The 27,822-nt window shown below is 68.3% G+C and overlaps 1 protein-coding gene and 2 non-coding genes across 3 annotated transcripts; all 3 read right to left on the minus strand.

The window, feature by feature from the left end:
• Nucleotides 1-208: 208 nt before the first annotated feature.
• Nucleotides 209-27,776, minus strand: LOC102450975 (chromodomain-helicase-DNA-binding protein 8-like; the record flags this gene model as incomplete). Its single annotated transcript, XM_075914840.1, is given in 24 exon segments — nt 209-918; nt 921-957; nt 1,155-1,277; nt 1,615-1,659; nt 1,661-1,795; nt 11,752-11,859; nt 12,065-12,304; nt 13,463-13,605; nt 15,848-16,360; nt 17,323-17,531; nt 17,642-17,846; nt 17,943-17,997; nt 18,151-18,226; nt 18,618-18,732; nt 18,828-18,931; nt 19,008-19,097; nt 21,028-21,184; nt 21,302-21,501; nt 23,813-23,835; nt 23,837-24,022; nt 24,690-24,800; nt 26,555-26,734; nt 26,949-27,116; nt 27,717-27,776. Coding segments are annotated over 24 exon segments (3,729 nt in total), but the record flags the coding sequence as incomplete, so codon positions are not given.
• LOC112547242 (small nucleolar RNA U6-53/MBII-28) lies at nt 11,921-12,027 on the minus strand. Its single transcript, XR_003090987.2, has one exon. It is a non-coding gene; the product is annotated as a small nucleolar RNA U6-53/MBII-28 (small nucleolar RNA).
• On the minus strand, nt 18,304-18,401 carry LOC142823581 (small nucleolar RNA U6-53/MBII-28). Its single transcript, XR_012898752.1, has one exon. It is a non-coding gene; the product is annotated as a small nucleolar RNA U6-53/MBII-28 (small nucleolar RNA).
• Nucleotides 27,777-27,822: the final 46 nt, after the last annotated feature.

Below are 27,822 nucleotides of genomic sequence, written 5' to 3' on the forward strand. Positions count from 1 at the left end.
CCCCCCCCCCACTCCAGGCCCATGACAGCCCCACAGGGTCCCGGCCCCAGCACTCCAGCCCCTCCCCCGCCATATTACACAAGACATATTACATATTTATATAAATATAGCCCCCCCCTTACAAGACAGCATTGGGCCCTGCACCGCTGGGGCTGAGGAGAGGGGCTGCCAGCCCTGAAAGGCCCAGGAAGCAGCAGGGACGGCCCCCGGCAGGTAATGCTGTAGGCTGCGAGGTCACTCCAGCTGGGGTGCAGTTTTACTGGCCAAGCCCACATACGTCAAAGCCCAGGGGGCTCGTCCACCCCAGGACAGGGTCTGAGCCCCACTCTCATTAGCCCAGGTCTGGGCAAAGTCCCCCCACTCTGTCCCCTGACCCCCAGCAGGGGAAGAGGATTGTGTGACGGATGCAGGGGGCTCCAGCTGCCTCCCTGCATCGTCAGTGAGTTCCAGTACCCTCTTCTGTCCCTGCAGCTCAGTCGCCACCTTCGTTAGCACCGTCACTGGAGTCCGAGTTGGCTGGCATCATGGGGTCATCAAGCAGGGAGAAATCCCGTTCCGAACTGGCGTAGCCCTGAGACAAGTCATCCATCTCATCCTCATCTTCCTCCTCCTCATCGTCCTCCTCAGGCTGCGGGTGCCCCAGGGAGCCCAGGTGCAGGGGTGGCCCCGGGGCATAGCTGCCACGGCCCAACCCCGGGTGCAGCAGAGTGCCAGAGGAGGATGTTGCAGGGAAGGGCATGTAGGGCAGGGAGGAGCCAGGGGCTGGTCCAGGTTGGAAGGGGCCATGGAGAGACAGGGGCCCAGGAGCCCCCAGCTGGCTCCGCCCAGCCCCGCCCATCAATGATACCATCTTGGCCAACTCCACCCCCGCCCGGCGGCCATGTGGCTGTTTCAGGCCCCCGTCGGACTCCAATGGCCGGGCAGCATCCGGCTCATCATGGGGTCAGGCACGTAGCCCTGGAAGGGAGAGACGGGACAGGGAAGGAATTAGCAGGGGAAGGCTTCCCCCGTTCCCGGTCCAATACCCAGGACTGCTTGGGGGCCAGCAGCAGGGCGTGACCCTCAGTCCCACGGGTGGAGGCTCCAGCGTGGGACGAGAAGCTGGGCAGACACCAGCCCAGGCGCAGGGAGGGGTTAAGCAGCAAGCCTCTCACCTTCCTGCTGTTGTGAGAGCCACTGGCCCCCGGGCCCCGCTCCAGCCCCGGCAGGCAGCTCAGCTCCACTGCACTTTTTTTACACCGGTGCCACTTGTGCTGCTTGCGCCGATCTTCCATGTACTGGCGGGTGGGAACCACACAGGGATCGGGGCAAGAGAAAGACACTTGGTTACTGGCTCTGCTGCTCAGGGCCCCGCCCATCTCCCCTCCCCACAGGGGCCCACGCACCCCCTCTCTGAACACTCCTGGGCCGCGCATTCGGGGGTGGTTGTGTCCTGGGGAGAGAGGCAGGGCTGCAAGGCCAGAGGGGGCAGCTCTAGAGCATCACATGGGGGGACCAGTACCAGAGAGCGGTCTCGCATCTGCGGCCTGGCCCTCGAGAGCAGGGGGAAGAGGCGGGAAGCTGGGGCCTGAGGGGCAGGGCTCTGCTAGAAAGGAAGGGCTGGGCGACACTCACAGCCAGGAAACGGGGGTCAATGGCAAAGTCAGGGTGCGCCTGCAGCCCAGGCCTCCAGGTCGGCTCGGCGTGGGGCCGCCTCTCCCACCAGCAGCGTCCCGTTCGCCTTGTGCACCACTGGGATCCGTGCCTCTAAGTCGATCTCAGGGCCCCGCAGCCCCTCCAGGCACTGCAGCTCCAGCTGGGGGAGAGACCCCCAGTCAGGACAGGAGAGAAGCCTCACCCAGCCAGCCCACCTACCTCCCCAGCCCCTCCAACTCCAGCTGGGCAGAGACCCCCAGTCAGGACAGGAGAGAGCCTCACCCCAGCCAGACCACCTACCTCCCCAGCCCGTCCAACTCCAGCTGGGGGAGAGACCCCCCAGTCAGGACAGGAGAGAGGCCTCACCCCAGCCAGACCACCCACCTCCCCAGCCCCTCCAACTCCAGCTGGGGCAGAGACCCCCAGTCAGGACAGGAGAGAGCCTCACCCCAGCCAGCCCACCTACCTCCCCAGCCCCTCCAACTCCAGCTGGGTCAGAGACCCCCAGTCAGGACAGAGAGAGCCTCACCCCAGCCAGCCCACCTACCTCCCCAGCCCCTCCAACTCCAGCTGGGGCAGAGACCCCCAGTCAGGACAGGAGAGAGCCTCACCCCAGCCAGACCACCTACCTCCCCAGCCCCTCCAACTCCAGCTGAGGCAGAGACCCCCAGTCAGGACAGGAGAGAGCCTCACCCCAGCCAGACCACCTACCTCCCCAGCCCGTCCAACTCCAGCTGGGGCAGAGACCCCCAGTCAGGACAGGAGAGAGCCTCAACCCAGGCAGACCACCTCCCCAGCCCCTCCAACTCCAGCTGGGGCAGAGACCCCCAGTCAGGACAGGAGAGAGCCTCACCCCAGCCAGCCCACCTACCTCCCCAGCCCCTCCAACTCCAGCTGGGTCAGAGACCCCCAGTCAGGACAGGAGAGAGCCTCACCCCAGCCAGCCCACCTACCTCCCCAGCCCCTCCAACTCCAGCTGGGGCAGAGACCCCCAGTCAGGACAGGAGAGAGCCTCACCCCAGCCAGCCCACCTCCCCAGCCCCTCCAACTCCAGCTGGGGCAGAGACCCCCAGTCAGGACAGGAGAGAGCCTCACCCCAGCCAGACCACCTACCTCCCCAGCCCCTCCAACTCCAGCTGGGGCAGAGACCCCCAGTCAGGACAGGAGAGAGCCTCACCCCAGCCAGACCACCTACCTCCCCAGCCCCTCCAACTCCAGCTGGGGCAGAGACCCCCAGTCAGGACAGGAGAGAGCCTCACCCCAGCCAGACCACCTACCTCCCCAGCCCCTCCAACTCCAGCTGAGGCAGAGACCCCCAGTCAGGACAGGAGAGAGCCTCACCCCAGCCAGACCACCTACCTCCCCAGCCCGTCCAACTCCAGCTGGGGCAGAGACCCCCAGTCAGGACAGGAGAGAGCCTCAACCCAGGCAGACCACCTCCCCAGCCCCTCCAACTCCAGCTGGGGCAGAGACCCCCAGTCAGGACAGGAGAGAGCCTCACCCCAGCCAGCCCACCTACCTCCCCAGCCCCTCCAACTCCAGCTGGGTCAGAGACCCCCAGTCAGGACAGGAGAGAGCCTCACCCCAGCCAGCCCACCTACCTCCCCAGCCCCTCCAACTCCAGCTGGGGCAGAGACCCCCAGTCAGGACAGGAGAGAGCCTCACCCCAGCCAGCCCACCTCCCCAGCCCCTCCAACTCCAGCTGGGGCAGAGACCCCCAGTCAGGACAGGAGAGAGCCTCACCCCAGCCAGACCACCTACCTCCCCAGCCCCTCCAACTCCAGCTGGGGCAGAGACCCCCAGTCAGGACAGGAGAGAGCCTCACCCCAGCCAGACCACCTACCTCCCCAGCCCCTCCAACTCCAGCTGGGGCAGAGACCCCCAGTCAGGACAGGAGAGAGCCTCACCCCAGCCAGACCACCTACCTCCCCAGCCCCTCCAACTCCAGCTGGGGCAGAGACCCCCCAGTCAGGACAGGAGAGAGCCTCACCCCAGCCAGACCACCTACCTCCCCAGCCCCTCCAACTCCAGCTGGGGCAGAGACCCCCAGTCAGGACAGGAGAGAGCCTCACCCCAGCCAGCCCACCTACCTCCCCAGCCCCTCCAACTCCAGCTGGGTCAGAGACCCCCAGTCAGGACAGGAGAGAGCCTCACCCCAGCCAGACCACCTACCTCCCCAGCCCCTCCAACTCCAGCTGGGGCAGAGACCCCCAGTCAGGACAGGAGAGAGCCTCACCCCAGCCAGACCACCTACCTCCCCAGCCCCTCCAACTCCAGCTGGGGCAGAGACCCCCAGTCAGGACAGGAGAGAGCCTCACCCCAGCCAGACCACCCACCTCCCCAGCCCCTCCAACTCCAGCTGGGGCAGAGACCCCCAGTCAGGACAGGAGAGAGCCTCACCCCAGCCAGACCACCTACCTCCCCAGCCCCTCCAACTCCAGCTGGGGCAGAGACCCCCAGTCAGGACAGGAGAGAGCCTCACCCCAGCCAGCCCACCTACCTCCCCAGCCCCTCCAACTCCAGCTGGGGCAGAGACCCCCAGTCAGGACAGGAGAGAGCCTCACCCCAGCCAGCCCACCTACCTCCCCAGCCCCTCCAACTCCAGCTGGGGGAGAGACCCCCAGTCAGGACAGGAGAGAGCCTCACCCCAGCCAGACCACCTACCTCCCCAGCCCCTCCAACTCCAGCTGGGGCAGAGACCCCCAGTCAGGACAGGAGAGAGCCTCACCCCAGCCAGACCACCTACCTCCCCAGCCCCTCCAACTCCAGCTGGGTCACAGACCCCCAGTCAGGACAGGAGAGAGCCTCACCCCAGCCAGACCACCCACCTCCCCAGCCCCTCCAACTCCAGCTGAGGCAGAGACCCCCAGTCAGGACAGGAGAGAGCCTCACCCCAGCCAGACCACCTACCTCCCCAGCCCGTCCAACTCCAGCTGGGGCAGAGACCCCCAGTCAGGACAGGAGAGAGCCTCACCCCAGCCAGACCACCCACCTCCCCAGCCCCTCCAACTCCAGCTGGGTCAGAGACCCCCAGTCAGGACAGGAGAGAGCCTCACCCCAGCCAGACCACCCACCTCCCCAGCCCCTCCAACTCCAGCTGGGTCAGAGACCCCCAGTCAGGACAGGAGAGAGCCTCACCCCAGCCAGACCACCCACCTCCCCAGCCCCTCCAACTCCAGCTGGGGCAGAGACCCCCAGTCAGGACAGGAGAGAGCCTCACCCCAGCCAGACCACCTACCTCCCCAGCCCCTCCAACTCCAGCTGGGGCAGAGACCCCCAGTCAGGACAGGAGAGAGCCTCACCCCAGCCAGACCACCTACCTCCCCAGCCCCTCCAACTCCAGCTGGGGCAGAGACCCCCAGTCAGGACAGGAGAGAGCCTCACCCCAGCCAGACCACCTACCTCCCCAGCCCCTCCAACTCCAGCTGAGGCAGAGACCCCCAGTCAGGACAGGAGAGAGCCTCACCCCAGCCAGACCACCTCCCCAGCCCCTCCAACTCCAGCTGGGGCAGAGACCCCCAGTCAGGACAGGAGAGAGCCTCACCCCAGCCAGACCACCTACCTCCCCAGCCCCTCCAACTCCAGCTGGGGCAGAGACCCCCAGTCAGGACAGGAGAGAGCCTCACCCCAGCCAGACCACCTACCTCCCCAGCCCCTCCAACTCCAGCTGGGGCAGAGACCCCCAGTCAGGACAGGAGAGAGCCTCACCCCAGCCAGCCCACCTACCTCCCCAGCCCCTCCAACTCCAGCTGGGGGAGAGACCCCCAGTCAGGACAGGAGAGAGCCTCACCCCAGCCAGACCACCTACCTCCCTAGCCCCTCCAACTCCAGCTGGGGCAGAGACCCCCAGTCAGGACAGGAGAGAGCCTCACCCCAGCCAGCCCACCTACCTCCCCAGCCCCTCCAACTCCAGCTGGGGCAGAGACCCCCAGTCAGGACAGGAGAGAGCCTCACCCCAGCCAGACCACCTACCTCCCCAGCCCCTCCAACTCCAGCTGGGTCAGAGACCCCCAGTCAGGACAGGAGAGAGCCTCACCCCAGCCAGCCCACCTACCTCCCCAGCCCCTCCAACTCCAGCTGGGGCAGAGACCCCCAGTCAGGACAGGAGAGAGCCTCACCCCAGCCAGCCCACCTACCTCCCCAGCCCCTCCAACTCCAGCTGGGGCAGAGACCCCCAGTCAGGACAGGAGAGAGCCTCACCCCAGCCAGCCCACCTACCTCCCCAGCCCCTCCAACTCCAGCTGGGTCAGAGACCCCCAGTCAGGACAGGAGAGAGCCTCACCCCAGCCAGACCACCCACCTCCCCAGCCCCTCCAACTCCAGCTGGGGCAGAGACCCCCAGTCAGGACAGGAGAGAGCCTCACCCCAGCCAGACCACCTACCTCCCCAGCCCCTCCAACTCCAGCTGGGGCAGAGACCCCCAGTCAGGACAGGAGAGAGCCTCACCCCAGCCAGACCACCTACCTCCCCAGCCCCTCCAACTCCAGCTGGGGGAGAGACCCCCAGTCAGGACAGGAGAGAGCCTCACCCCAGCCAGACCACCTACCTCCCCAGCCCCTCCAACTCCAGCTGGGGCAGAGACCCCCAGTCAGGACAGGAGAGAGCCTCACCCCAGCCAGACCACCTACCTCCCCAGCCCCTCCAACTCCAGCTGGGTCAGAGACCCCCAGTCAGGACAGGAGAGAGCCTCACCCCAGCCAGACCACCTACCTCCCCAGCCCCTCCAACTCCAGCTGGGGGAGAGACCCCCAGTCAGGACAGGAGAGAGCCTCACCCCAGCCAGCCCACCTACCTCCCCAGCCCCTCCAACTCCAGCTGGGGCAGAGACCCCCAGTCAGGACAGGAGAGAGCCTCACCTCAGCCAGCCCACCTACCTCCCCAGCCCCTCCAACTCCAGCTGGGGCAGAGACCCCCAGTCAGGACAGGAGAGAGCCTCACCCCAGCCAGCCCACCTACCTCCCCAGCCCCTCCAACTCCAGCTGAGGCAGAGACCCCCAGTCAGGACAGGAGAGAGCCTCACCCCAGCCAGACCACCTACCTCCCCAGCCCCTCCAACTCCAGCTGGGGCAGAGACCCCCAGTCAGGACAGGAGAGAGCCTCACCCCAGCCAGACCACCTACCTCCCCAGCCCCTCCAACTCCAGCTGGGGCAGAGACCCCCAATCAGGACAGGAGAGAGCCTCACCCCAGCCAGACCACCTACCTCCCCAGCCCCTCCAACTCCAGCTGGGGCAGAGACCCCCAGTCAGGACAGGAGAGAGCCTCACCCCAGCCAGACCACCCACCTCCCCAGCCCCTCCAACTCCAGCTGAGGCAGAGACCCCCAGTCAGGACAGGAGAGAGCCTCACCTCAGCCAGCCCACCTACCTCCCCAGCCCCTCCAACTCCAGCTGGGGCAGAGACCCCCAGTCAGGACAGGAGAGAGCCTCACCTCAGCCAGCCCACCTACCTCCCCAGCCCCTCCAACTCCAGCTGAGGCAGAGACCCCCAGTCAGGACAGGAGAGAGCCTCACCCCAGCCAGCCCACCTACCGCCCCAGCCCCTCCAACTCCAGCTGGGTCAGAGACCCCCAGTCAGGACAGGAGAGAGCCTCACCCCAGCCAGCCCACCTACCTCCCCAGCCCCTCCAACTCCAGCTGGGGCAGAGACCCCCCAGTCAGGACAGGAGAGAGCCTCACCCCAGCCAGACCACCTACCTCCCCAGCCCCTCCAACTCCAGCTGGGGCAGAGACCCCCAGTCAGGACAGGAGAGAGCCTCACCCCAGCCAGACCACCTACCTCCCCAGCCCCTCCAACTCCAGCTGAGGCAGAGACCCCCAGTCAGGACAGGAGAGAGCCTCACCCCAGCCAGACCACCTACCTCCCCAGCCCCTCCAACTCCAGCTGGGGCAGAGACCCCCAGTCAGGACAGGAGAGAGCCTCACCCCAGCCAGACCACCTACCTCCCCAGCCCCTCCAACTCCAGCTGGGTCAGAGACCCCCAGTCAGGACAGGAGAGAGCCTCACCCCAGCCAGCCCACCTACCTCCCCAGCCCCTCCAACTCCAGCTGGGGGAGAGACCCCCAGTCAGGACAGGAGAGAGCCTCACCCCAGCCAGCCCACCTACCTCCCCAGCCCCTCCAACTCCAGCTGGGGGAGAGACCCCCAGTCAGGACAGGAGAGAGCCTCACCCCAGCCAGACCACCTACCTCCCCAGCCCCTCCAACTCCAGCTGGGGCAGAGACCCCCAATCAGGACAGGAGAGAGCCTCACCCCAGCCAGACCACCTACCTCCCCAGCCCCTCCAACTCCAGCTGGGTCAGAGACCCCCAGTCAGGACAGGAGAGAGCCTCACCCCAGCCAGCCCACCTACCTCCCCAGCCCCTCCAACTCCAGCTGGGCAGAGACCCCCAGTCAGGACAGGAGAGAGCCTCACCCCAGCCAGCCCACCTACCTCCCCAGCCCCTCCAACTCCAGCTGGGGCAGAGACCCCCAGTCAGGACAGGAGAGAGCCTCACCCCAGCCAGACCACCTACCTCCCCAGCCCCTCCAACTCCAGCTGGGGCAGAGACCCCCAGTCAGGACAGGAGAGAAGCCTCACCCCAGCCAGACCACCTACCTCCCCAGCCCCTCCAACTCCAGCTGGGGCAGAGACCCCCAGTCAGGACAGGAGAGAGCCTCACCCCAGCCAGCCCACCTACCTCCCCAGCCCCTCCAACTCCAGCTGGGGCAGAGACCCCCAGTCAGGACAGGAGAGAGCCTCACCCCAGCCAGCCCACCTACCTCCCCAGCCCCTCCAACTCCAGCTGGGGCAGAGACCCCCAGTCAGGACAGGAGAGAGCCTCACCCCAGCCAGCCCACCTACCTCCCCAGCCCCTCCAACTCCAGCTGGGGCAGAGACCCCCAGTCAGGACAGGAGAGAGCCTCACCCCAGCCAGCCCACCTCCCCAGCCCCTCCAACTCCAGCTGGGGCAGAGACCCCCAGTCAGGACAGGAGAGAGCCTCACCCCAGCCAGACCACCTACCTCCCCAGCCCCTCCAACTCCAGCTGGGGCAGAGACCCCCAGTCAGGACAGGAGAGAGCCTCACCCCAGCCAGACCACCTACCTCCCCAGCCCCTCCAACTCCAGCTGGGGCAGAGACCCCCAGTCAGGACAGGAGAGAGCCTCACCCCAGCCAGACCACCTACCTCCCCAGCCCCTCCAACTCCAGCTGGGGCAGAGACCCCCAGTCAGGACAGGAGAGAGCCTCACCCCAGCCAGACCACCCACCTCCCCAGCCCCTCCAACTCCAGCTGGGGCAGAGACCCCCAGTCAGGACAGGAGAGAGCCTCACCCCAGCCAGACCACCTACCTCTCCAGCCCCTCCAACTCCAGCTGGGGCAGAGACCCCCAGTCAGGACAGGAGAGAGCCTCACCCCAGCCAGCCCACCTACCTCCCCAGCCCCTCCAACTCCAGCTGGGGCAGAGACCCCCAGTCAGGACAGGAGAGAGCCTCACCCCAGCCAGACCACCTACCTCCCCAGCCCCTCCAACTCCAGCTGGGTCAGAGACCCCCAGTCAGGACAGGAGAGAGCCTCACCCCAGCCAGACCACCTACCTCCCCAGCCCCTCCAACTCCAGCTGGGTCAGAGACCCCCAGTCAGGACAGGAGAGAGCCTCACCCCAGCCAGACCACCTACCTCCCCAGCCCCTCCAACTCCAGCTGGGGGAGAGACCCCCAGTCAGGACAGGAGAGAGCCTCACCCCAGCCAGCCCACCTACCTCCCCAGCCCCTCCAACTCCAGCTGGGGCAGAGACCCCCAGTCAGGACAGGAGAGAGCCTCACCCCAGCCAGACCACCCACCTCCCCAGCCCCTCCAACTCCAGCTGGGGCAGAGACCCCCAGTCAGGACAGGAGAGAGCCTCACCCCAGCCAGACCACCTACCTCCCCAGCCCCTCCAACTCCAGCTGGGGCAGAGACCCCCAGTCAGGACAGGAGAGAGCCTCACCCCAGCCAGCCCACCTACCTCCCCAGCCCCTCCAACTCCAGCTGGGGGAGAGACCCCCAGTCAGGACAGGAGAGAGCCTCACCCCAGCCAGCCCACCTACCTCCCCAGCCCCTCCAACTCCAGCTGGGGCAGAGACCCCCAGTCAGGACAGGAGAGAGCCTCACCCCAGCCAGCCCACCTACCTCCCCAGCCCCTCCAACTCCAGCTGGGCAGAGACCCCCAGTCAGGACAGGAGAGAGCCTCACCCCAGCCAGCCCACCTACCTCCCCAGCCCCTCCAACTCCAGCTGGGGCAGAGACCCCAGTCAGGACAGGAGAGAGCCTCACCCCAGCCAGACCACCTACCTCCCCAGCCCCTCCAACTCCAGCTGGGCAGAGACCCCCAGTCAGGACAGGAGAGAGCCTCACCCCAGCCAGACCACCTACCTCCCCAGCCCCTCCAACTCCAGCTGGGTCAGAGACCCCCAGTCAGGACAGGAGAGAGCCTCACCCCAGCCAGACCACCTACCTCCCCAGCCCCTCCAACTCCAGCTGGGGGAGAGACCCCCAGTCAGGACAGGAGAGAGCCTCACCCCAGCCAGACCACCTACCTCCCCCAGCCCCTCCAACTCCAGCTGGGGGAGAGACCCCCAGTCAGGACAGGAGAGAGCCTCACCCCAGCCAGACCACCTACCTCCCCAGCCCCTCCAACTCCAGCTGGGGCAGAGACCCCCCAGTCAGGACAGGAGAGAGCCTCACCCCAGCCAGCCCACCTCCCCAGCCCCTCCAACTCCAGCTGGGCAGAGACCCCCAGTCAGGACAGGAGAGAGCCTCACCCCAGCCAGACCACCCACCTCCCCAGCCCCTCCAACTCCAGCTGGGGGAGAGACCCCCAGTCAGGACAGGAGAGAGCCTCACCCAGCCAGCCACCTACCTCCCCAGCCCCTCCAACTCCAGCTGGGGCAGAGACCCCCCAGTCAGGACAGGAGAGAGCCTCACCCCAGCCAGCCCACCTACCTCCCCAGCCCCTCCAACTCCAGCTGGGGCAGAGACCCCCAGTCAGGACAGGAGAGAGCCTCACCCCAGCCAGCCCACCTACCTCCCCAGCCCCTCCAACTCCAGCTTGGGGCAGAGACCCCCAGTCAGGACAGGAGAGGAGCCTCACCCCAGCCAGCCCCACCTACCTCCCCAGCCCCTCCAACTCCAGCTGGGCAGAGACCCCCAGTCAGGACAGGAGAGAGCCTCACCCCAGCCAGACCACCTACCTCCCAGCCCCTCCAACTCCAGCTGGGGCAGAGACCCCCAGTCAGGACAGGAGAGAGCCTCACCCCAGCCAGACCACCTACCTCCCCAGCCCCTCCAACTCCAGCTGGGTCAGAGACCCCCAGTCAGGACAGGAGAGAGCCTCACCCCAGCCAGACCACCTACCTCCCCAGCCCCTCCAACTCCAGCTGGGGCAGAGACCCCCAGTCAGGACAGGAGAGAGCCTCACCCCAGCCAGCCCACCTACCTCCCCAGCCCCTCCAACTCCAGCTGGGGGAGAGACCCCCAGTCAGGACAGGAGAGAGCCTCACCCCAGCCAGACCACCCACCTCCCCAGCCCCTCCAACTCCAGCTGGGGCAGAGACCCCCAGTCAGGACAGGAGAGAGCCTCACCCCAGCCAGACCACCTACCTCCCCAGCCCCTCCAACTCCAGCTGGGGCAGAGACCCCCAGTCAGGACAGGAGAGAGCCTCACCCCAGCCAGACCACCTACCTCCCCAGCCCCTCCAACTCCAGCTGGGTCAGAGACCCCCAGTCAGGACAGGAGAGAGCCTCACCCCAGCCAGCCCACCTACCTCCCCAGCCCCTCCAACTCCAGCTGGGGCAGAGACCCCCAGTCAGGACAGGAGAGAGCCTCACCCAGCCAGCCCACCTACCTCCCCAGCCCCTCCAGGCACAGCAGCTCCAGCTGGGCAGAGACCTCCTCATCAGGAGAGAACCCCCTCCCCCGAGCTCCCCTCCCAGCCATCCGCCCTGCCCAGCCCCCAAGCACCGCAGCTTGAGCTGGGGCAGAGACACCCCTTCCCCCCCACGAACTGCAGCTCCCAGGATCACAGACCCTCCCTCCCCCACACCTCACTTCCACTGCCCTCCCAGACACAGCCCGCAGAATCCCTACCCCCTCACCTCCACCAGCTTCTTGCTGCTCTTCTTGGGGCCCGGCAGGGGCCGCTCGTGCAGAGTGCCGTTGGGGGTCAGCTTGTGCTTCTGGAATGTCAGCTTGATCCCCTCCTCCTGGGGCAGACACTGGGTCAGCACCAACACCAAGGGGGGGCCACCCCCACCCCTCCTTCAGGGGCCTCAGGTCTCCATGAGAAGGAAGTTTTAACTCATTCCTCCCTGGGGCAGAGCCACATGCACTGCTGGGGGGGTCGGTATTAGCATGGCAAGTCATCACCGGCACCCCCATATCCCCTGCGCGGTTCGTCCGGAGACTCACGTCCTTGATCTGCACGGTGAACTCCTTCTCCTCGGGGCTGTGCCGGAGGCGGGTGTACAGGGCTGGCGCCTCCTCTTGGGAGCACGTGTGGGGGGCGGGCGAGCTGGCGTAGTCCCCTGGCAGCCGGGGAACAGAGTCCCCGTGGCCCCCACAGAGCTCCTGGCTACGGTGACCTGTGGGCCACTTGCCCGACAGCACAGCCTGGCACACCAGATCGATGCGGTTAATGAGCACCCGGTCCTAGGAGAGACAGGAGTGTCAGCGTCACCACAGCAACCCCACAACCAGCCACGGAACCACAACAACCTCCTATACCCCTCAAAACCACAGCAGCCACCCTTCACAACCAGCCACGGAACCACGGCCACCCCTCCTCATCCCAGAATCACAGCAGTCACCCTTCACAACCAACCACGTAACCACGGCAACTACCCCCTCACAACCAGCCACGGAACCACGGCCACCCTCATCATCCCAGAATCACAGCAGTCACCCTTCACAAGCAACCACATAACCACGGCAACTACCCCCTCACAACCAGCCACGGAACCACAGCCACCCCTCCTCATCCCAGAATCACAGCAGTCACCCTTCACAACCAACCACGTAACCACGGCAACTACCCCCTCACAACCAGCCACGGAACCACGGCCACCCTCATCATCCCAGAATCACAGCAGTCACCCTTCACAACCTACCACGTAACCACGGCAACTACCCCCTCACAACCAGCCACAGAACCACGGCCACCCTCATCATCCCAGAATCACAGCAGTCACCCTTCACAAGCAACCACGTAACCACGGCAACTACCCCCTCACAACCAGCCACGGAACCACGGCCACCCTCATCATCCCAGAATCACAGCAGTCACCCTTCACAAGCAACCACGTAACCACGGCAACTACCCCCTCACAACCAGCCACGGAACCACAGCCACCCCTCCTCATCCCAGAATCACAGCAGTCACCCTTCACAACCAACCACGTAACCACGGCAACTACCCCCTCACAACCAGCCACGGAACCACGGCCACCCTCATCATCCCAGAATCACAGCAGTCACCCTTCACAACCAGCCACAGAACCACGGCCACCCTCATCATCCCAGAATCACAGCAGTCACCCTTCACAACCAACCACGTAACCACGGCAACTACCCCCTCACAACCAGCCACAGAACCACGGCCACCCTCATCATCCCAGAATCACAGCAGCCACTTCATCAAAACCAAGCATGGAACAGCCACAGAAACACCACCAATGATGTGGTACAAATGCTCCAGTCTGGGGGAGACAAGGGTGCCAGTGTCACCATGGCAACCCCAGCCCCCCAAATTGCCCCCACCCAACTCCCCAGAGGCTTGGGGGTGGGCTTGTTACCTCTCCCAAGCATTACCTTGGGCCACTCGTGGGCTCGCTGTCGCTCCTGCAGCAGCAGCTCCGGGGCAGTGGGCTGGGGCGAGTCGCCCTCCTGGGAGGTGGGCAGGGACAGCAGGGATTCCTCCTCCTCAGACAGCTTCCCCCTGCAGGGCATGGGACCTAGGGTGGTGGGGAAGAGCGGATGGTGAGACACCCTCCGCCCCGGCACCTCCCTCCCCTGCAGGTGCCATGCCTGAGGAGAGGGGGGAGAAGAGGAGCCGACACCCCCCCCCAGCCCTTGGCAGCTCCCGCAATGGGCACCATGTCTGGGGCATGGAGAGAGACACCCTCCGCCCCGGCACCTCCCTCCCCCGCAGGTGCCATGCCTGAGGAGAGGGGGGAGAAGAGGAGCCGACACCCCCCCCAGCCCTTGGCAGCTCCCGCAATGGGCACCGTGTCTGGGGCATGGAGAGAGACACCCTCCGCCCCGGCACCTCCCTCCCCCGCAGGTGCCATGCCTGAGGAGTGGAGGGAGAAGAGGAACCGACACCCCCCGCCCCAGCACCTCCCTCCCCTGCAGGTGCCATGCCTGAGGAGTGGAGGGAGAAGAGGAACCGACACCCCCCAGCCCTGGGCAGCTCCCGCAATGGGCACCGTGTCTGGGGCATGGAGAGAGACACCCTCCGCCCCGACACCTCCCTCCCCTGCAGGTGCCATGCCTGAGGAGAGGGGGGAGAAGAGGAGCCGACACCGCCCCCCAGCCCTTGGCAGCTCCCGCAATGGGCACCGTGTCTGGGGCATGGAGAGAGACACCCTCCGCCCCGGCACCTCCCTCCCCTGCAGGTGCCATGCCTGAGGAGAGGGGGGAGAAGAGGAGCCGACACCCCTCCAGCCCTTGGCAGCTCCCACAATGTGCACCGTGTCTGGGGCATGGAGAGACACACCCTCCGCCCCGGCACCTCCCTCCCCTGCAGGTGCCATGCCTGAGGAGTGGAGGGAGAAGAGGAGCCGACACCCCCCAGCCCTGGGCAGCTCCCGCAATGGGCACCGTGTCTGGGGCATGGAGAGAGACACCCTCCGCCCCGGCACCTCCCTCCCCTGCAGGTGCCATGCCTGAGGAGAGGGGGGAGAAGAGGAGCCGACACCCCCAGCCCTGGGCAGCTCCCACAATGGGCACCGTGTCTGGGGCATGGAGAGAGACACCCTCCGCCCCGGCACCTCCCTCCCCTGCAGGTGCCATGCCTGAGGAGAGGGGGGAGAAGAGGAGCCGACACCCCTCCAGCCCTTGGCAGCTCCCGCAATGGGCACCGTGTCTGGGGCATGGAGAGACACACCCTCCGCCCCGGCACCTCCCTCCCCTGCAGGTGCCATGCCTGAGGAGAGGGGGGAGAAGAGGAGCCGACACCCCCAGCCCTGGGCAGCTCCCGCAATGGGCACCGTGTCTGGGGCATGGAGAGAGACACCTTCCGCCCCGGCACCTCCCTCCCCTGCAGGTGCCATGCCTGAGGAGAGGGGGGAGAAGAGGAGCCGACACCCCCCCAGCCCTTGGCAGCTCCCACAATGGGCACCGTGTCTGGGGCATGGAGAGAGACACCCTCTGCCCCGGCACCTCCCTCCCCTGCAGGTGCCATGCCTGAGGAGTGGAGGGAGAAGAGGAACCGACACCCCCCAGCCCTGGGCAGCTCCTGCAATGGGCACCGTGTCTGGGGCATGGAGAGAGACACCCTCCGCCCCGGCACCTCCCTCCCCTGCAGGTGCCATGCCTGAGGAGAGGGGGGAGAAGAGGAGCCGACACCCCTCCAGCCCTTGGCAGCTCCCGCAATGGGCACCGTGTCTGGGGCATGGAGAGACACACCCTCTGCCCCGGCACCTCCCTCCCCTGCAGGTGCCATGCCTGAGGAGAGGGGGGAGAAGAGGAGCCGACACCCCCTGCCCTGGGCAGCTCCCACAATGGGCACCGTGTCTGGGGCATGGAGAGAGACACCTTCCGCCCCGGCACCTCCCTCCCCTGCAGGTGCCATGCCTGAGGAGAGGGGGCAGAAGAGGAGCCGACACCCCCCCAGCCCTTGGCAGCTCCCACAATGGGCACCGTGTCTGGGGCATGGAGAGAGACACCCTCCGCCCCGGCACCTCCCTCCCCTGCAGGTGCCATGCCTGAGGAGTGGAGGGAGAAGAGGAACCGACACCCCCCAGCCCTGGGCAGCTCCCGCAATGGGCACCGTGTCTGGGGCATGGAGAGAGACACCCTCCGCCCCGGCACCTCCCTCCCCCGCAGGTGCCATGCCTGAGGAGTGGAGGGAGAAGAGGAACCGACACCCCCCAGCCCTGGGCAGCTCCCCCCCATGGCGCAGACATGGAGGGCCCCCTCGGCTCAGGGAAGCTACAGGAGACCGGGGGAAGGTTCTTGGGGTCCCACACTCACCCTGCTCGTCCTCACTGTCCTCTGAGCAGGACGACGATGACCCAGACGTGGAGGGCGAGAGCTTGCCCAGGTCGAGCTCCGAGTCTGAGTCTTGGGCAGAGTCGGGCTTGGGGAGCAGCATGGGGAGCAGTGGGGCTGACGGCTCGGGGGGCAGAGGGGAAGCCGTGGGGGTGCCAGCCCCTCCCGCAGCGGGCTGGGGCGTCCCGGCCCGGCCATGCAAGTAGCTGAGGCGGGCAGCCAGGAAGGAGAAGTCGGGGTCCTGCATGATGGTGCTGTCGGTCTGGCTCAGGCCGTGGCGGGCTGCCCCCTGCAGCAGCTCGCCATCATGCCGCCCGCAGTCCCACCAAGCGGGCAGCTCGGGGCCCGGCGGCTGGCACAGGGCCAGGCGCTCCTGCAGCAGCGGGTGGCACAGAACCTGCTCCCGCAGCCGGCGCAGCAGGTCCACGCGGTACAGCGTCCTGGAGGCACGCTCCTCCGAGATGGGCTCGATGAACAGCGTGGGGTCCGGGGACTCTGTTGGCAGAGATGGGGGGCAGGGTCAGACTGAGCAGCACAGCTCCCCGGGTACCCTGCTATCCTGTCACTGCGAGCTTGCATGCGCGCTGGGGCTGCAGGCAAAGAGATACAGCCGGCGCAGAGAAACAGACACACACTCACCGTCACTGGCGGCTGGGGGCAGACAGCCAGCCAGACACACACTCACCGTCACTGGCGGCTGGGGGCAGACAGCCAGCCAGACACACACTCACCGTCACTGGCGGCCGGGGCAGACAGACAGACAGCCAGACACACACTCACCGTCACTGGCGGCTGGGGGCAGACAGCCAGCCAGACACACACTCACCGTCACTGGCGGCCGGGGCAGACAGCCAGTCAGACACACACTCACCGTCACTGGCGGCCGGGGCAGACAGCCAGTCAGACACACACTCACCGTCACTGGCGGCCGGGGCAGACAGCCAGCCAGACACACACTCACCGTCACTGGCGGCCGGGGCAGACAGCCAGCCAGACACACACTCACCGTCACTGGCGGCCGGGGCAGACGGCCAGCCAGACACACACTCACGGTGACTGGCGGCCGCCGGCAGAGACAGACAGACACACACTCACCGTCACTGGCGGCCGGGGCAGACAGACAGCTAGACACACACTCACCGTCACTGGCAGCCGCCGGCAGAGAGCCAGCCAGACACACACTCACCGTCACTGGCGGCCGGGGCAGACAGCCAGTCAGACACACACTCACCGTCACTGGCGGCCGGGGCAGACAGCCAGCCAGACACACACTCACCGTCACTGGCGGCTGCCGGCAGAGAGCCAGCCAGACACACACTCACCGTCACTGGCGGCCGGGGCAGACAGCCAGTCAGACACACACTCACCGTCACTGGCGGCCGGGGCAGACAGCCAGCCAGACACACACTCACCGTCACTGGCGGCCGGGGCAGACAGACAGCTAGACACACACTCACCGTCACTGGCGGCCGGGGGCAGCCGGCACACCTGCCGGCACATGGCCACGAACCCGTGGAAATACTTGGTGAGGCTTTCGTCCGTCTTGCGGTCGAGCCGGGCCAGTGCGCGGAAGCGGCCCCAGTGGAAACGCAGCGTGTCTGGGTCGTACTCCACCCCGAAGCTGGACACCACACGGTAGAAATCTGCCTGCTCCCGACGCGTCCACCTGTGGGCAGGAAGCAGGTGTTTCCGAGGGCAGGTGACCTGAGCTGGCCCGTGGGGAGACGCCTCGCCCTGCACCCCCCCCATTCCCGGCAGCACATCGCCCAGACTCACCGCTGCTGCTTCTCTCGGCGCACCATCTCCTTGAGCTTGCAGGCTGCCTCACAGCGCCGGCGCCGCCGGTCTCCCCGCTCCGCCGCCTCCATCTTCAGCTGCTCCTGCTTGTAGCTCCGCTGGTAGGCGGTGATGAGGCGCCGCAGCCGGGCTGTGAGTGCTGAGCCTGGCGGCCAGAAGAGGTGCCCAGGCTGGGCCGGCTGGCCTGCAGGGGGACGACAGGCGTCAGAGTCCCTCCCGGGCCAGTGCCACCTTTTGGGCTGCCCCTCAGCAGAATCCCCGGGCACCCAAGTCCCCTCACCTTCTTCCCCGTCCACCACGGAGATGTCCTCGTCCAGCAGCGTCAGGGGGTCGCCCTGGAGTGGGAAAGGAGAGAGACTGAGTATTGCCCTGCAACTAGTGGGGGGCTGGACAGAGCACTGGGGGAGGTGGGGGGGAACCTGGGAGCAGGGGTGTTGGTGGGGGGCCCTGTGGGGAATGGGGGGGCAGGCCCAATGAGCAACTCTCACCTCGTCGTCCTGCTCCTTGGCCGGCCCGGACAGTGGTTTGTATTCGGGGTCCTCGCAGTCCTTGTCGAACTCCGCCCTGAGGCAGGTGGGAGGGGAGGGGAGGGGTTAGTGACCCCCCCAAGAACTGCCCCCGGGGAGGTGGGGGGGGGGGACATGCCTCAGGACTCCATGAGGAGCAAGTCAAGCTCATCCCCTCCCAGAGCCAAACACTGCTGGGGGGTCACTATTAGCATGGCAAGTCATCACGGGCGCGCCCCTCTGGACAGGTGACCCAGGGCCCGCCCCATGTCACTTGCCCCTAAACAATCATGTACCCCACCCCCAGCCCAGCCCCCGGACAGTTACTTACCTCCTCCCCCCAACGCCCCTCACCAGGACCCAATCCCACCCTGTGCCTTTGCTCTGCCCCCAGGCAGGCAGGCGGCCCCCCACCAGGCTCAGGCCCCTCCCCCTAAGCAGTCACTCACCCCTCCCCCACATCCAGGCGGTGCTCGGCAGCGATGGCCTTGTCATCAGGGCGCCCTGCCTTCTCCAGGAAGCACAGCGCAGGGTCCGCTCGCATGGTGTTGTATTTCTCATAGCCTGGGGAGAGAGGGGCCCAGGTCAGGGGTGAGCACCCCGCCGCTGCTCCCTGCCCAGCCCCCCCCCGCCCCGGGAGACCCTTCCCCACCACGCACCATGCTTGAAGACCCCAATGAGCAGGGACTTGTCGGCCTCTGCGTCCCACCAGGCAGTCGGCACCTCCAGCTGCTCCACCAGTGGGAACCAGATGTCGATCTCGCTGCGAGGAGAGAGGAGTAAGTGGTGGGCCAAGGCCGGGACGAGCCAGGCTGGGCGGGGGAGTTTAGGTCCCTTACCTGGCATTGGCCCCAGCCAGCACCTTGCCGGCCTGGTCCCCAATCACCTCCTGGCGCAGGTAGTACAACATCCGCACCCGCAGCAGCACCCTGGTGGGGACACGGCACAGGATCAAAGCAGAGCCCCGAGCCCGGGCCAGGCCGCACGAGGCCCAGCTCCCGGCCCCAGCTCTCTGTGCCAGGTGCAAGTGTGCATGTGGAGGGAGCCCGGATACCTGGGTCCCTTGCACCAGCAATGTGCACGTGCACACCAGGATCCCTCCAGGGCACCTGGATTCCTTGCACCAGTGATGTGTGTGCATGCTGGGGGAAGCCCAGACACCTGGGTCCCGTGCACCAGTGGGGGGTGGGTGGGTGGGTGGAGGTGTGTGTGTGTGTGTGTGTGTGTGTGTGTGTGTACACACACAGTGGGGGAGCCCAGACGCTCAGGTCCCTTGCACCAGCAGGGGTGCGTGTGCGCAGTGGGGGAGCCCAGACGCTCGGGTCCTTTGCACCAGTGGGGGCGTGCGCGCGCGTGCGTGTGCGCAGTGGGGGAGCCCAGACACTCGGGTCCCTTGCACCAGCGGGGGTGCGTGCGCGCAGTGGGGGAGCCCAGACGCTCAGGTCCCTTGCACCAGCAGGGGTGCGTGTGCGCAGTGGGGGAGACCAGACGCTCGGGTCCCTTGCACCAGCGGCGGTGCGTGCACGCGTACGTGCGCGCAGTGGGGGAGCCCAGACGCTCGGGTCCTTTGCACCAGCGGGGGTGTGTGCGCGCGTGCGTGTGCGCAGTGGGGAAGCCCAGACGCTCGGGTCCCTTGCACCAGCGGGGGTGCGTGCGCGCGTGTGTGCGCAGTGGGGGAGCCCAGACACCTGGGTCCCTTGCACCAGCGGGGGTGTGTGCGCGCGTGCGTGTGCGCAGTGGGGGAGCCCAGACGCTCGGGTCCTTTGCACCAGCGGGGGTGTGTGCGCGCGTGTGTGCGCGCAGTGGGGGAGCCCAGACGCTCGGGTCCTTTGCACCAGCGGGGGTGTGTGCGCGCGTGCGTGTGCGCAGTGGGGGAGCCCAGACACCTGGGTCCCTTGCACCAGTGGGGGAGCCCAGACACCTGGGTCCCTTGCACCAGCGGGGGTGTGTGCGCGCGTGCGTTGTGCGCAGTGGGGGAGCCCAGACGCTCGGGTCCCTTGCACCAGCGGGGGGTGTGTGCGCGCGTGCGTGTGCGCAGTGGGGAAGCCCAGACGCTCGGGTCCCTTGCACCAGCGGGGGTGCGTGCGCGCGTGTGTGCACAGTGGGGGAGCCCAGACACCTGGGTCCCTTGCACCAGCGGGGGGTGTGTGCGCGCGTGCGTGTGCGCAGTGGGGGAGCCCAGACGCTCGGGTCCTTTGCACCAGCGGGGGGTGTGTGCGCGCGTGTGTGCGCGCAGTGGGGGAGCCCAGACGCTCGGGTCCTTTGCACCAGCGGGGGTGTGTGCGCGCGTGTGTGCGCGCAGTGGGGGAGCCCAGACACCTGGGTCCCTTGCACCAGTGGGGGAGCCCAGACACCTGGGTCCCTTGCACCAGCGGGGGTGTGTGCGCGCGTGCGTGTGCGCAGTGGGGGAGCCCAGACGCTCGGGTCCTTTGCACCAGCGGGGGTGTGTGCGCGCGTGCGTGTGCGCAGTGGGGGAGCCCAGACACCTGGGTCCCTTGCACCAGTGGGGGAGCCCAGACACCTGGGTCCCTTGCACCAGCGGGGGTGTGTGCGCGCGTGCGTGTGCGCAGTGGGGGAGCCCAGACGCTCGGGTCCCTTGCACCAGCGGGGGGTGTGTGCGCGCGTGGCGTGTGCGCAGTGGGGGAGCCCAGACGCTCGGGTCCCTTGCACCAGCGGGGGTGTGTGCGCGCGTGCGTGTGCGCAGTGGGGGAGCCCAGACGCTCGGGTCCCTTGCACCAGCAGGGGTGTGTGCGCGCGTGCGTGTGCGCAGTGGGGGATCCCAGACGCTCGGGTCCTTTGCACCAGCGGGGGGGGCGTGCGTGCGCGCAGTGGGGGAGCCCAGACGCTCGGTTCCCTTACTTGTTGCACTGGTGCTTGAGGTGTTTCTTGTAGCTCTCGTCCTGGAAGAGCGTGTCGGGGTTGTACTTGCGGATCCACTCGGCTTTGTGCACGTCGAACGTGCTCTGGGACTTCACCTTTTTGCCCTTGCGCCCCCGCGGCACAGGGATGGACAAGCCTGGCAGGGGGACGGAGACAGGTGAGGGCAGGGTGGGGCGGGGCGGGCGGGAAGCGGCGCCCACGGGGGCTGCCTTGCCCCTCGCCGGGAGGCAGCCAAGGGGCTGGGGCCCCTCACCCGAGTGGTTCTGCAGCTCCTTGGCTTTGCCATTCTCGGCCGGGCTGATCAGGTCCCAGATGAAGCCCTTGATGTTCTCGTCGCCCCGATAGTGCAGCAGGCAGTAGACCAGGATGGCGCGGCAGATGGTTTCCACGTCCCGCTCCGACAGGCGCCGCTTGAACCGGGCGTGGGACAGGATTTCGCGCCACCGGCCCCAGCTGCAGGGAGCCGCTGGTCACTGCCTGCCACAGGAATCCTCCCACAGCGCACCCCCCGCCATGAGAAACGCCCCCTCGCAGCCTGGGACTGGCTGGGCCAGCGCCTGCCCCGGGCCCCCTGTCCCCTCCCCCTGCCACAGGAACCTCCCCTCGCAGCCTGGGACTGGCTGGGCCAGCGCCTGCCCCGGGCCCCTGCCCCCTGCCCCCACCACAGGAACCTCCCCTCACAGCCTGGGACTGGCTGGGCCAGCGCCTGCCCCGGGCCCCTGCCCCCTGCCCCCGCCACAGGAACCTCCCCTCGCAGCCTGGGACTGGCTGGGCCAGCGCCTGCCCCGGGCCCCTGCCCCCTCCCCCCGCCACAGGAACCTCCCCTCACAGCCTGGGACTGGCTGGGCCAGCGCCTGCCCCGGGCCCCTGCCCCCTCCCCCCACCACAGGAACCTCCCCTCACAGCCTGGGACTGGCTGGGCCAGCGCCTGCCCCGGGCCCCTGCCCCCTCCCCCCACCACAGGAACCTCCCCTCACAGCCTGGGACTGGCTGGGCCAGCGCCTGCCCCGGGCCCCTGCCCCCTCCCCCCACCACAGGAACCTCCCCTCACAGCCTGGGACTGGCTGGGCCAGCGCCTGCCCCGGGCCCCTGCCCCCTGCCCCCGCCACAGGAACCTCCCCTCGCAGCCTGGGACTGGCTGGGCCAGCGCCTGCCCCGGGCCCCTGCCCCCTCCCCCCACCACAGGAACCTCCCCTCACAGCCTGGGACTGGCTGGGCCAGCGCCTGCCCCGGGCCCCTGCCCCCTCCCCCCGCCACAGGAACCTCCCCTCACAGCCTGGGACTGGCTGGGCCAGCGCCTGCCCCGGGCCCCTGCCCCCTCCCCCCGCCACAGGAACCTCCCCTCGCAGCCTGGGACTGGCTGGGCCAGCGCCTGCCCCGGGCCCCTGCCCCCTCCCCCCCGCCACAGGAACCTCCCCTCGCAGCCTGGGACTGGCTGGGCCAGCGCCTGCCCCGGGCCCCTGCCCCCTCCCCCCGCCACAGGAACCTCCCCTCGCAGCCTGGGACTGGCTGGGCCAGCGCCTGCCCCGGGCCCCTGCCCCCTCCCCCCGCCACAGGAACCTCCCCTCGCAGCCTGGGACTGGCTGGGCCAGCGCCTGCCCCGGGCCCCTGCCCCCTGCCCCCGCCACAGGAACCTCCCCTCACAGCCTGGGACTGGCTGGGCCAGCGCCTGCCCCGGGCCCCTGCCCCCTCCCCCCGCCACAGGAACCTCCCCTCGCAGCCTGGGACTGGCTGGGCCAGCGCCTGCCCCGGGCCCCTGCCCCCTCCCCCCACCACAGGAACCTCCCCTCACAGCCTGGGACTGGCTGGGCCAGCGCCTGCCCCGGGCCCCTGCCCCCTCCCCCCCGCCACAGGAACCTCCCCTCGCAGCCTGGGACTGGCTGGGCCAGCGCCTGCCCCGGGCCCCTGCCCCCTCCCCCCACCACAGGAACCTCCCCTCGCAGCCTGGGACTGGCTGGGCCAGCGCCTGCCCCGGGCCCCTGCCCCCTCCCCCCCACCACAGGAACCTCCCCTCACAGCCTGGGACTGGCTGGGCCAGCGCCTGCCCCGGCCCCCTGCCCCCTCCCCCTGCCACAGGAACCTCCCCTCGCAGCCTGGGACTGGCTGGGCCAGCGCCTGCCCCGGCCCCCTGCCCCCTCCCCCTGCCACAGGAACCTCCCCTCGCAGCCTGGGACTGGCTGGGCCAGCGCCTGCCCCGGGCCCCTGCCCCCTCCCCCCACTACAGGAACCTCCCCTCGCAGCCTGGGACTGGCTGGGCCAGCGCCTGCCCCGGGCCCCTGCCCCCTCCCCCCACCACAGGAACCTCCCCTCACAGCCTGGGACTGGCTGGGCCAGCGCCTGCCCTGGGCCCCTGCCCCCTCCCCCCCACCACAGGAACCTCCCCTCACAGCCTGGGACTGGCTGGGCCAGCGCCTGCCCCGGGCCCCTGCCCCCTCCCCCCACCACAGGAACCTCCCCTCGCAGCCTGGGACTGGCTGGGCCAGCGCCTGCCCTGGGCCCCTGCCCCCTCCCCCCACCACAGGAACCTCCCCTCACAGCCTGGGACTGGCTGGGCCAGCGCCTGCCCCTGCCCCCCTTCCCCCACCACAGGAACCTCCCCTCGCAGCCTGGGACTGGCTGGGACAGCGCCTGCCCTGGGCCCCTGCCCCCTCCCCCTGTATACTCCCCCGCCATGAGAAACCCTCCCCTCGCAGCCCTGGGGACTGGCAGGGACCCCGCCCCCTCCCCCCGTACACCCTCAGCCACAAGGAGCCCGGCTCCTCACCCGTAGACCAGCAGGTGCTTCTCCCACACGGAAGCAGTCGGTGCGCCCGTACGAGTGGTGCAGGGGGTGGTGCCGGTCGTGGCGCCGGGGGCGCGGCCGCTCCTCGTCTTCGCTCTCCAGGTCCGAGAACTCCACCAGGTCGTCGTCCTTCAGCGTGCTGAAGTGCCGGGTCTGCTTGCGCACCCGCGGCGTGTCGATCACCAGGTTGTTCTGGGGAGGGCAGGGGCCGTTACATCCAGCCAGGCAAGGGCACAGCGCCCAGGGCCCGCTGTGGGTCTCCCCCACCTCTCGGCTACCCCCCGACATGCCTGTCAGGGCAGGGGCCGTTACATCCAGCCAGGCAAGGGCACAGCGCCCAGGGCCCGCTGTGGGTCTCCCCCCACCTCTCGGCTACCCCCCGACATGCCTGTCAGGGCAGGGGCCGTTACATCCAGCCAGGCAAGGGCACAGCGCCCAGGGCCCGCTGTGGGGCTCCCCCACCTCTCGGCTACCCCCCGACATGCCTGTCAGGGCAGGGGCCGTTACATCCAGCCAGGCAAGGGCACAGCGCCCAGGGCCCGCTGTGGGTCTCCCCCACCTCTTGGCTACCCCCCGACATGCCTGTCAGGGCAGGGGCCGTTACATCCAGCCAGGCAAGGGCACAGCGCCCAGGGCCCGCTGTGGGGCTCCCCCACCTCTCGGCTACCCCCCGACATGCCTGTCAAGGCAGGCAGGGGCTTGGATGGGGCCCGTGTGTGTGTGGGGGGGTAGGAACACGGGCACAGGATCGAGTGGTGGGGAACTTGGGGGGCTCGCAGCAGCTGGGTCCCCTCCCTCCTGCAGTGCTGCTCCCACCCCGACATTCCCTGCCCTCAGCACTCCTGCCCCCCCTCCCCACCTTGCTGTTGAGCAGGTCGAGGTCCAGGTCCGCTTTCTTAGCCCATTTCTGCCAGAAGTTGGGGTCATCCAGGGCGATGTCCGTGCGGTTCTCTGAGGCCACAAAGCTTGCCTGGGGGGCAGTCAGAGTGGGGTTTGCAGTGCAGGGCAGGGAGCAGCACCCTCCCACCCCGATGCCACCCTCCATGTCCGCCTCTTCCCCCCGGGGGGGCAGAACTGGACCAGGGCCATGGGGGAGCCAGGAGTATCTGGGAGGTGCCATGGCAGGGCACACTGTGGTTATGGAGGGAGCATCCTGGTTGTGGCAGAGTATCTGCAGGGGGCATCTTGGCGAAGGTGGAGCCCCGGCCCCCGCTCTCCGTGGGGAGGGGTCTGGCAGGGAGGGGGTGGTCGGGGTACCTTGGTGAAGGTGGAGCCCCGGCCCCCGCTCTCCGTGGGGAGGGGTCTGGCAGGGAGGGGGTGGTCGGGGTACCTTGGTGAAGGTGGAGCCCCGGCCCCCCGTTCTCCGTGGGGAGGGGTCTGGCAGCGAGGGGGTGGTCGGGGGTACCTTGGCAAAGGTGGAGCCCCGGCCCCCGCTCTCCGTGGGGAGGGGTCTGGCAGGGAGGGGGTGGTCGGGGTACCTTGGCGAAGGTGGAGCCCTTGCCCTCGCTCTCCGTGGGGAGGGGTCTGGCAGGGAGGGGGTGGTCGGGGTACCTTGGCGAAGGTGGAGCCCCGGCCCTCGCTCTCCATGGGGAGGGGTCTGGCAGGGAGGGGGTGGTCGGGGTACCTTGGCGAAGGTGGAGCCCCGGCCCCCGCTCTCCATGGGGAGGGGTCTGGCAGGGAGGGGGTGGTCCGGGTACCTTGGCGAAGGTGGAGCCCCGGCCCTCGCTCTCCATGGGGAGGGATCTGGCAGGGAGGGGGTGGTCGGGGTACCTTGGCGAAGGTGGAGCCCCGGCCCTCGCTCTCCATGGGGAGAGGTCTGGCAGGGAGGGGGGTGGTCGGGGTACCTTGGCGAAGGTGGAGCCCCGGCCCTCGCTCTCCATGGGGAGGGATCTGGCAGGGAGGGGGTGGTCGGGGTACCTTGGCGAAGGTGGAGCCCCGGCCCTCACTCTCCGTGGGGAGGGATCTGGCAGGGAGGGGGGTGGTCGGGGTACCTTGGCGAAGGTGGAGCCCCGGCCCTCGCTCTCCATGGGGAGGGGTCTGGCAGGGAGGGGGTGGTCGGGGTACCTTGGCGAAGGTGGAGCCCCGGCCCCCGCTCTCCATGGGGAGGGGTCTGGCAGGGAGGGGGGTGGTCGGGGTACCTTGGCGAAGGTGGAGCCCCGGCCCCCGCTCTCCATGGGGAGGGATCTGGCAGGGAGGGGGTGGTCGGGGTACCTTGGCGAAGGTGGAGCCCCGGCCCTCGCTCTCCGTGGGGAGGGGTCTGGCAGGGAGGGGGTGGTCGGGGTACCTTGGCGAAGGTGGAGCCCCGGCCCCCGCTCTCCATGGGGAGGGGTCTGGCAGGGAGGGGGTGGTCCGGGTACCTTGGCGAAGGTGGAGCCCCGGCCCTCGCTCTCCATGGGGAGGGATCTGGCAGGGAGGGGGTGGTCGGGGTACCTTGGCAAAGGTGGAGCCCCGGCCCTCGCTCTCCGTGGGGAGGGATCTGGCAGGGAGGGGGTGGTCGGGGGTACCTTGGCGAAGGTGGAGCCCTTGCCCTCGCTCTCCGTGGGGAGGGATCTGGCAGGGAGGGGGTGGTCGGGGTACCTTGGCGAAGGTGGAGCCCTTGCCCTCGCTCTCCATGGGGAGGGATCTGGCAGGGAGGGGGTGGTCGGGGTACCTTGGCGTAGGTGGAGCCCCGGCCCTCGCTCTCCATGGGGAGGGATCTGGCAGGGAGGGGGGTGGCCCGGGTACCTTGGCGAAGGTGGAGCCCTTGCCCTCGCTCTCGATGGTGATGGTGGTCGTACGGCGCAGCAGGATCTGGTCAATATCCTCCTCGCAGAACTTGGAACCCTCATCGTCCTCCTCCATGATAGCCGCGTAGGCCCCCTTGCGCAGCAAGTCCTCGATTTCCTTCTTGGAGAACTGCTGGATCTGGGGGCGTGGGGGGACCGTTCACACGGGCGCCGCCAGCCCTGGGAGCTGGCTCCCCACCATGCTGCCCCGGGGTTCGCTCACACCCCCTGCCTGGCCGCCCGCAGGGAGTCCCGAGCCCAGAGGGGCCCTGTGCCGACAGCAGCACCTCTGGGCTGTGCTGGGGAGCGTTAGCAGAGGCAGCTTCCCTGACCCGCCCCCGCCCCCCACTCACCCCGGCGATGCTGCCCTCGCGCCCGCTCATGGACTGCAGCACGGCCTTGTCCAGGCCCAGCTTCAGGCTGGCCTTGTCGAACATCTCGCGCTCGTAGGAGTTGCGGGTGATGAGGCGATAGACCTTCACAGCCTTGCTCTGCCCGATCCGGTGGCAGCGCGCCTGCGCCTGGAGGAGAGGGGTGTCAGGGTGCACCTGCCTGGGGAGCCCAGAGCATGCTCAGCAGGGGCAGACCCTGGGGTCAGAGATGACCCAGGGGTTTGGGGCCCTGCAAACAGAGGGGAGCAGGAGAGAGAAGGGCGCCATGGGGGTACAGGAAGAGGACACGACCCCCGTTAGCTCCTGGGGAAGCAGAGAACGGGGTGCGGGGCAGGGGAGCATCCCCAGTACCTGCAGGTCATTCTAGGGGTTCCTGTCCGAGTCCAAGATGATGCAGGTGTCAGGGGTATGAAATGGAAGTATGGGCGAGCTATGAGGAGAGGAAGCTGGGGGGGAGGGGGGGGGGGTCAGGGTCCCCGGGCGTCCCCGGTACCTGCAGGTCGGTCTGGGGGTTCCAGTCGAAAACGATGCAAGTGTCGGGGGAGCAGGGCTGGAGGCGTGTGGGGGGCACTGTAGGAAGGGGGGGTCGGGGTGCCTGGGGGTCCTCGGTACCTGCAGGTCGGTCTGGGGGTTCTAGTAGAAATCAATGCAAGAGTCGGGGGGGGCAGGGCTGGAAGCGTGGGGGGGCACTGTGGGGGGGGGGTCGGGGTGCCTGGGGGTCCCTGGTACCTGCAGGTCGTTCTGGGGGTTCCAGTCCGAGTCGAAGATGATGCAGGTGTCCCGGGAGCGGGGGAGAGGGGGGGGGGGGTGGGAGTGGGGGGAACGACAGGGCTGG

This window comes from Pelodiscus sinensis, unplaced genomic scaffold, assembly GCF_049634645.1.
Source record: "Pelodiscus sinensis isolate JC-2024 unplaced genomic scaffold, ASM4963464v1 ctg132, whole genome shotgun sequence".
In the NCBI taxonomy this organism is placed as follows: domain Eukaryota; kingdom Metazoa; phylum Chordata; order Testudines; family Trionychidae; genus Pelodiscus; species Pelodiscus sinensis.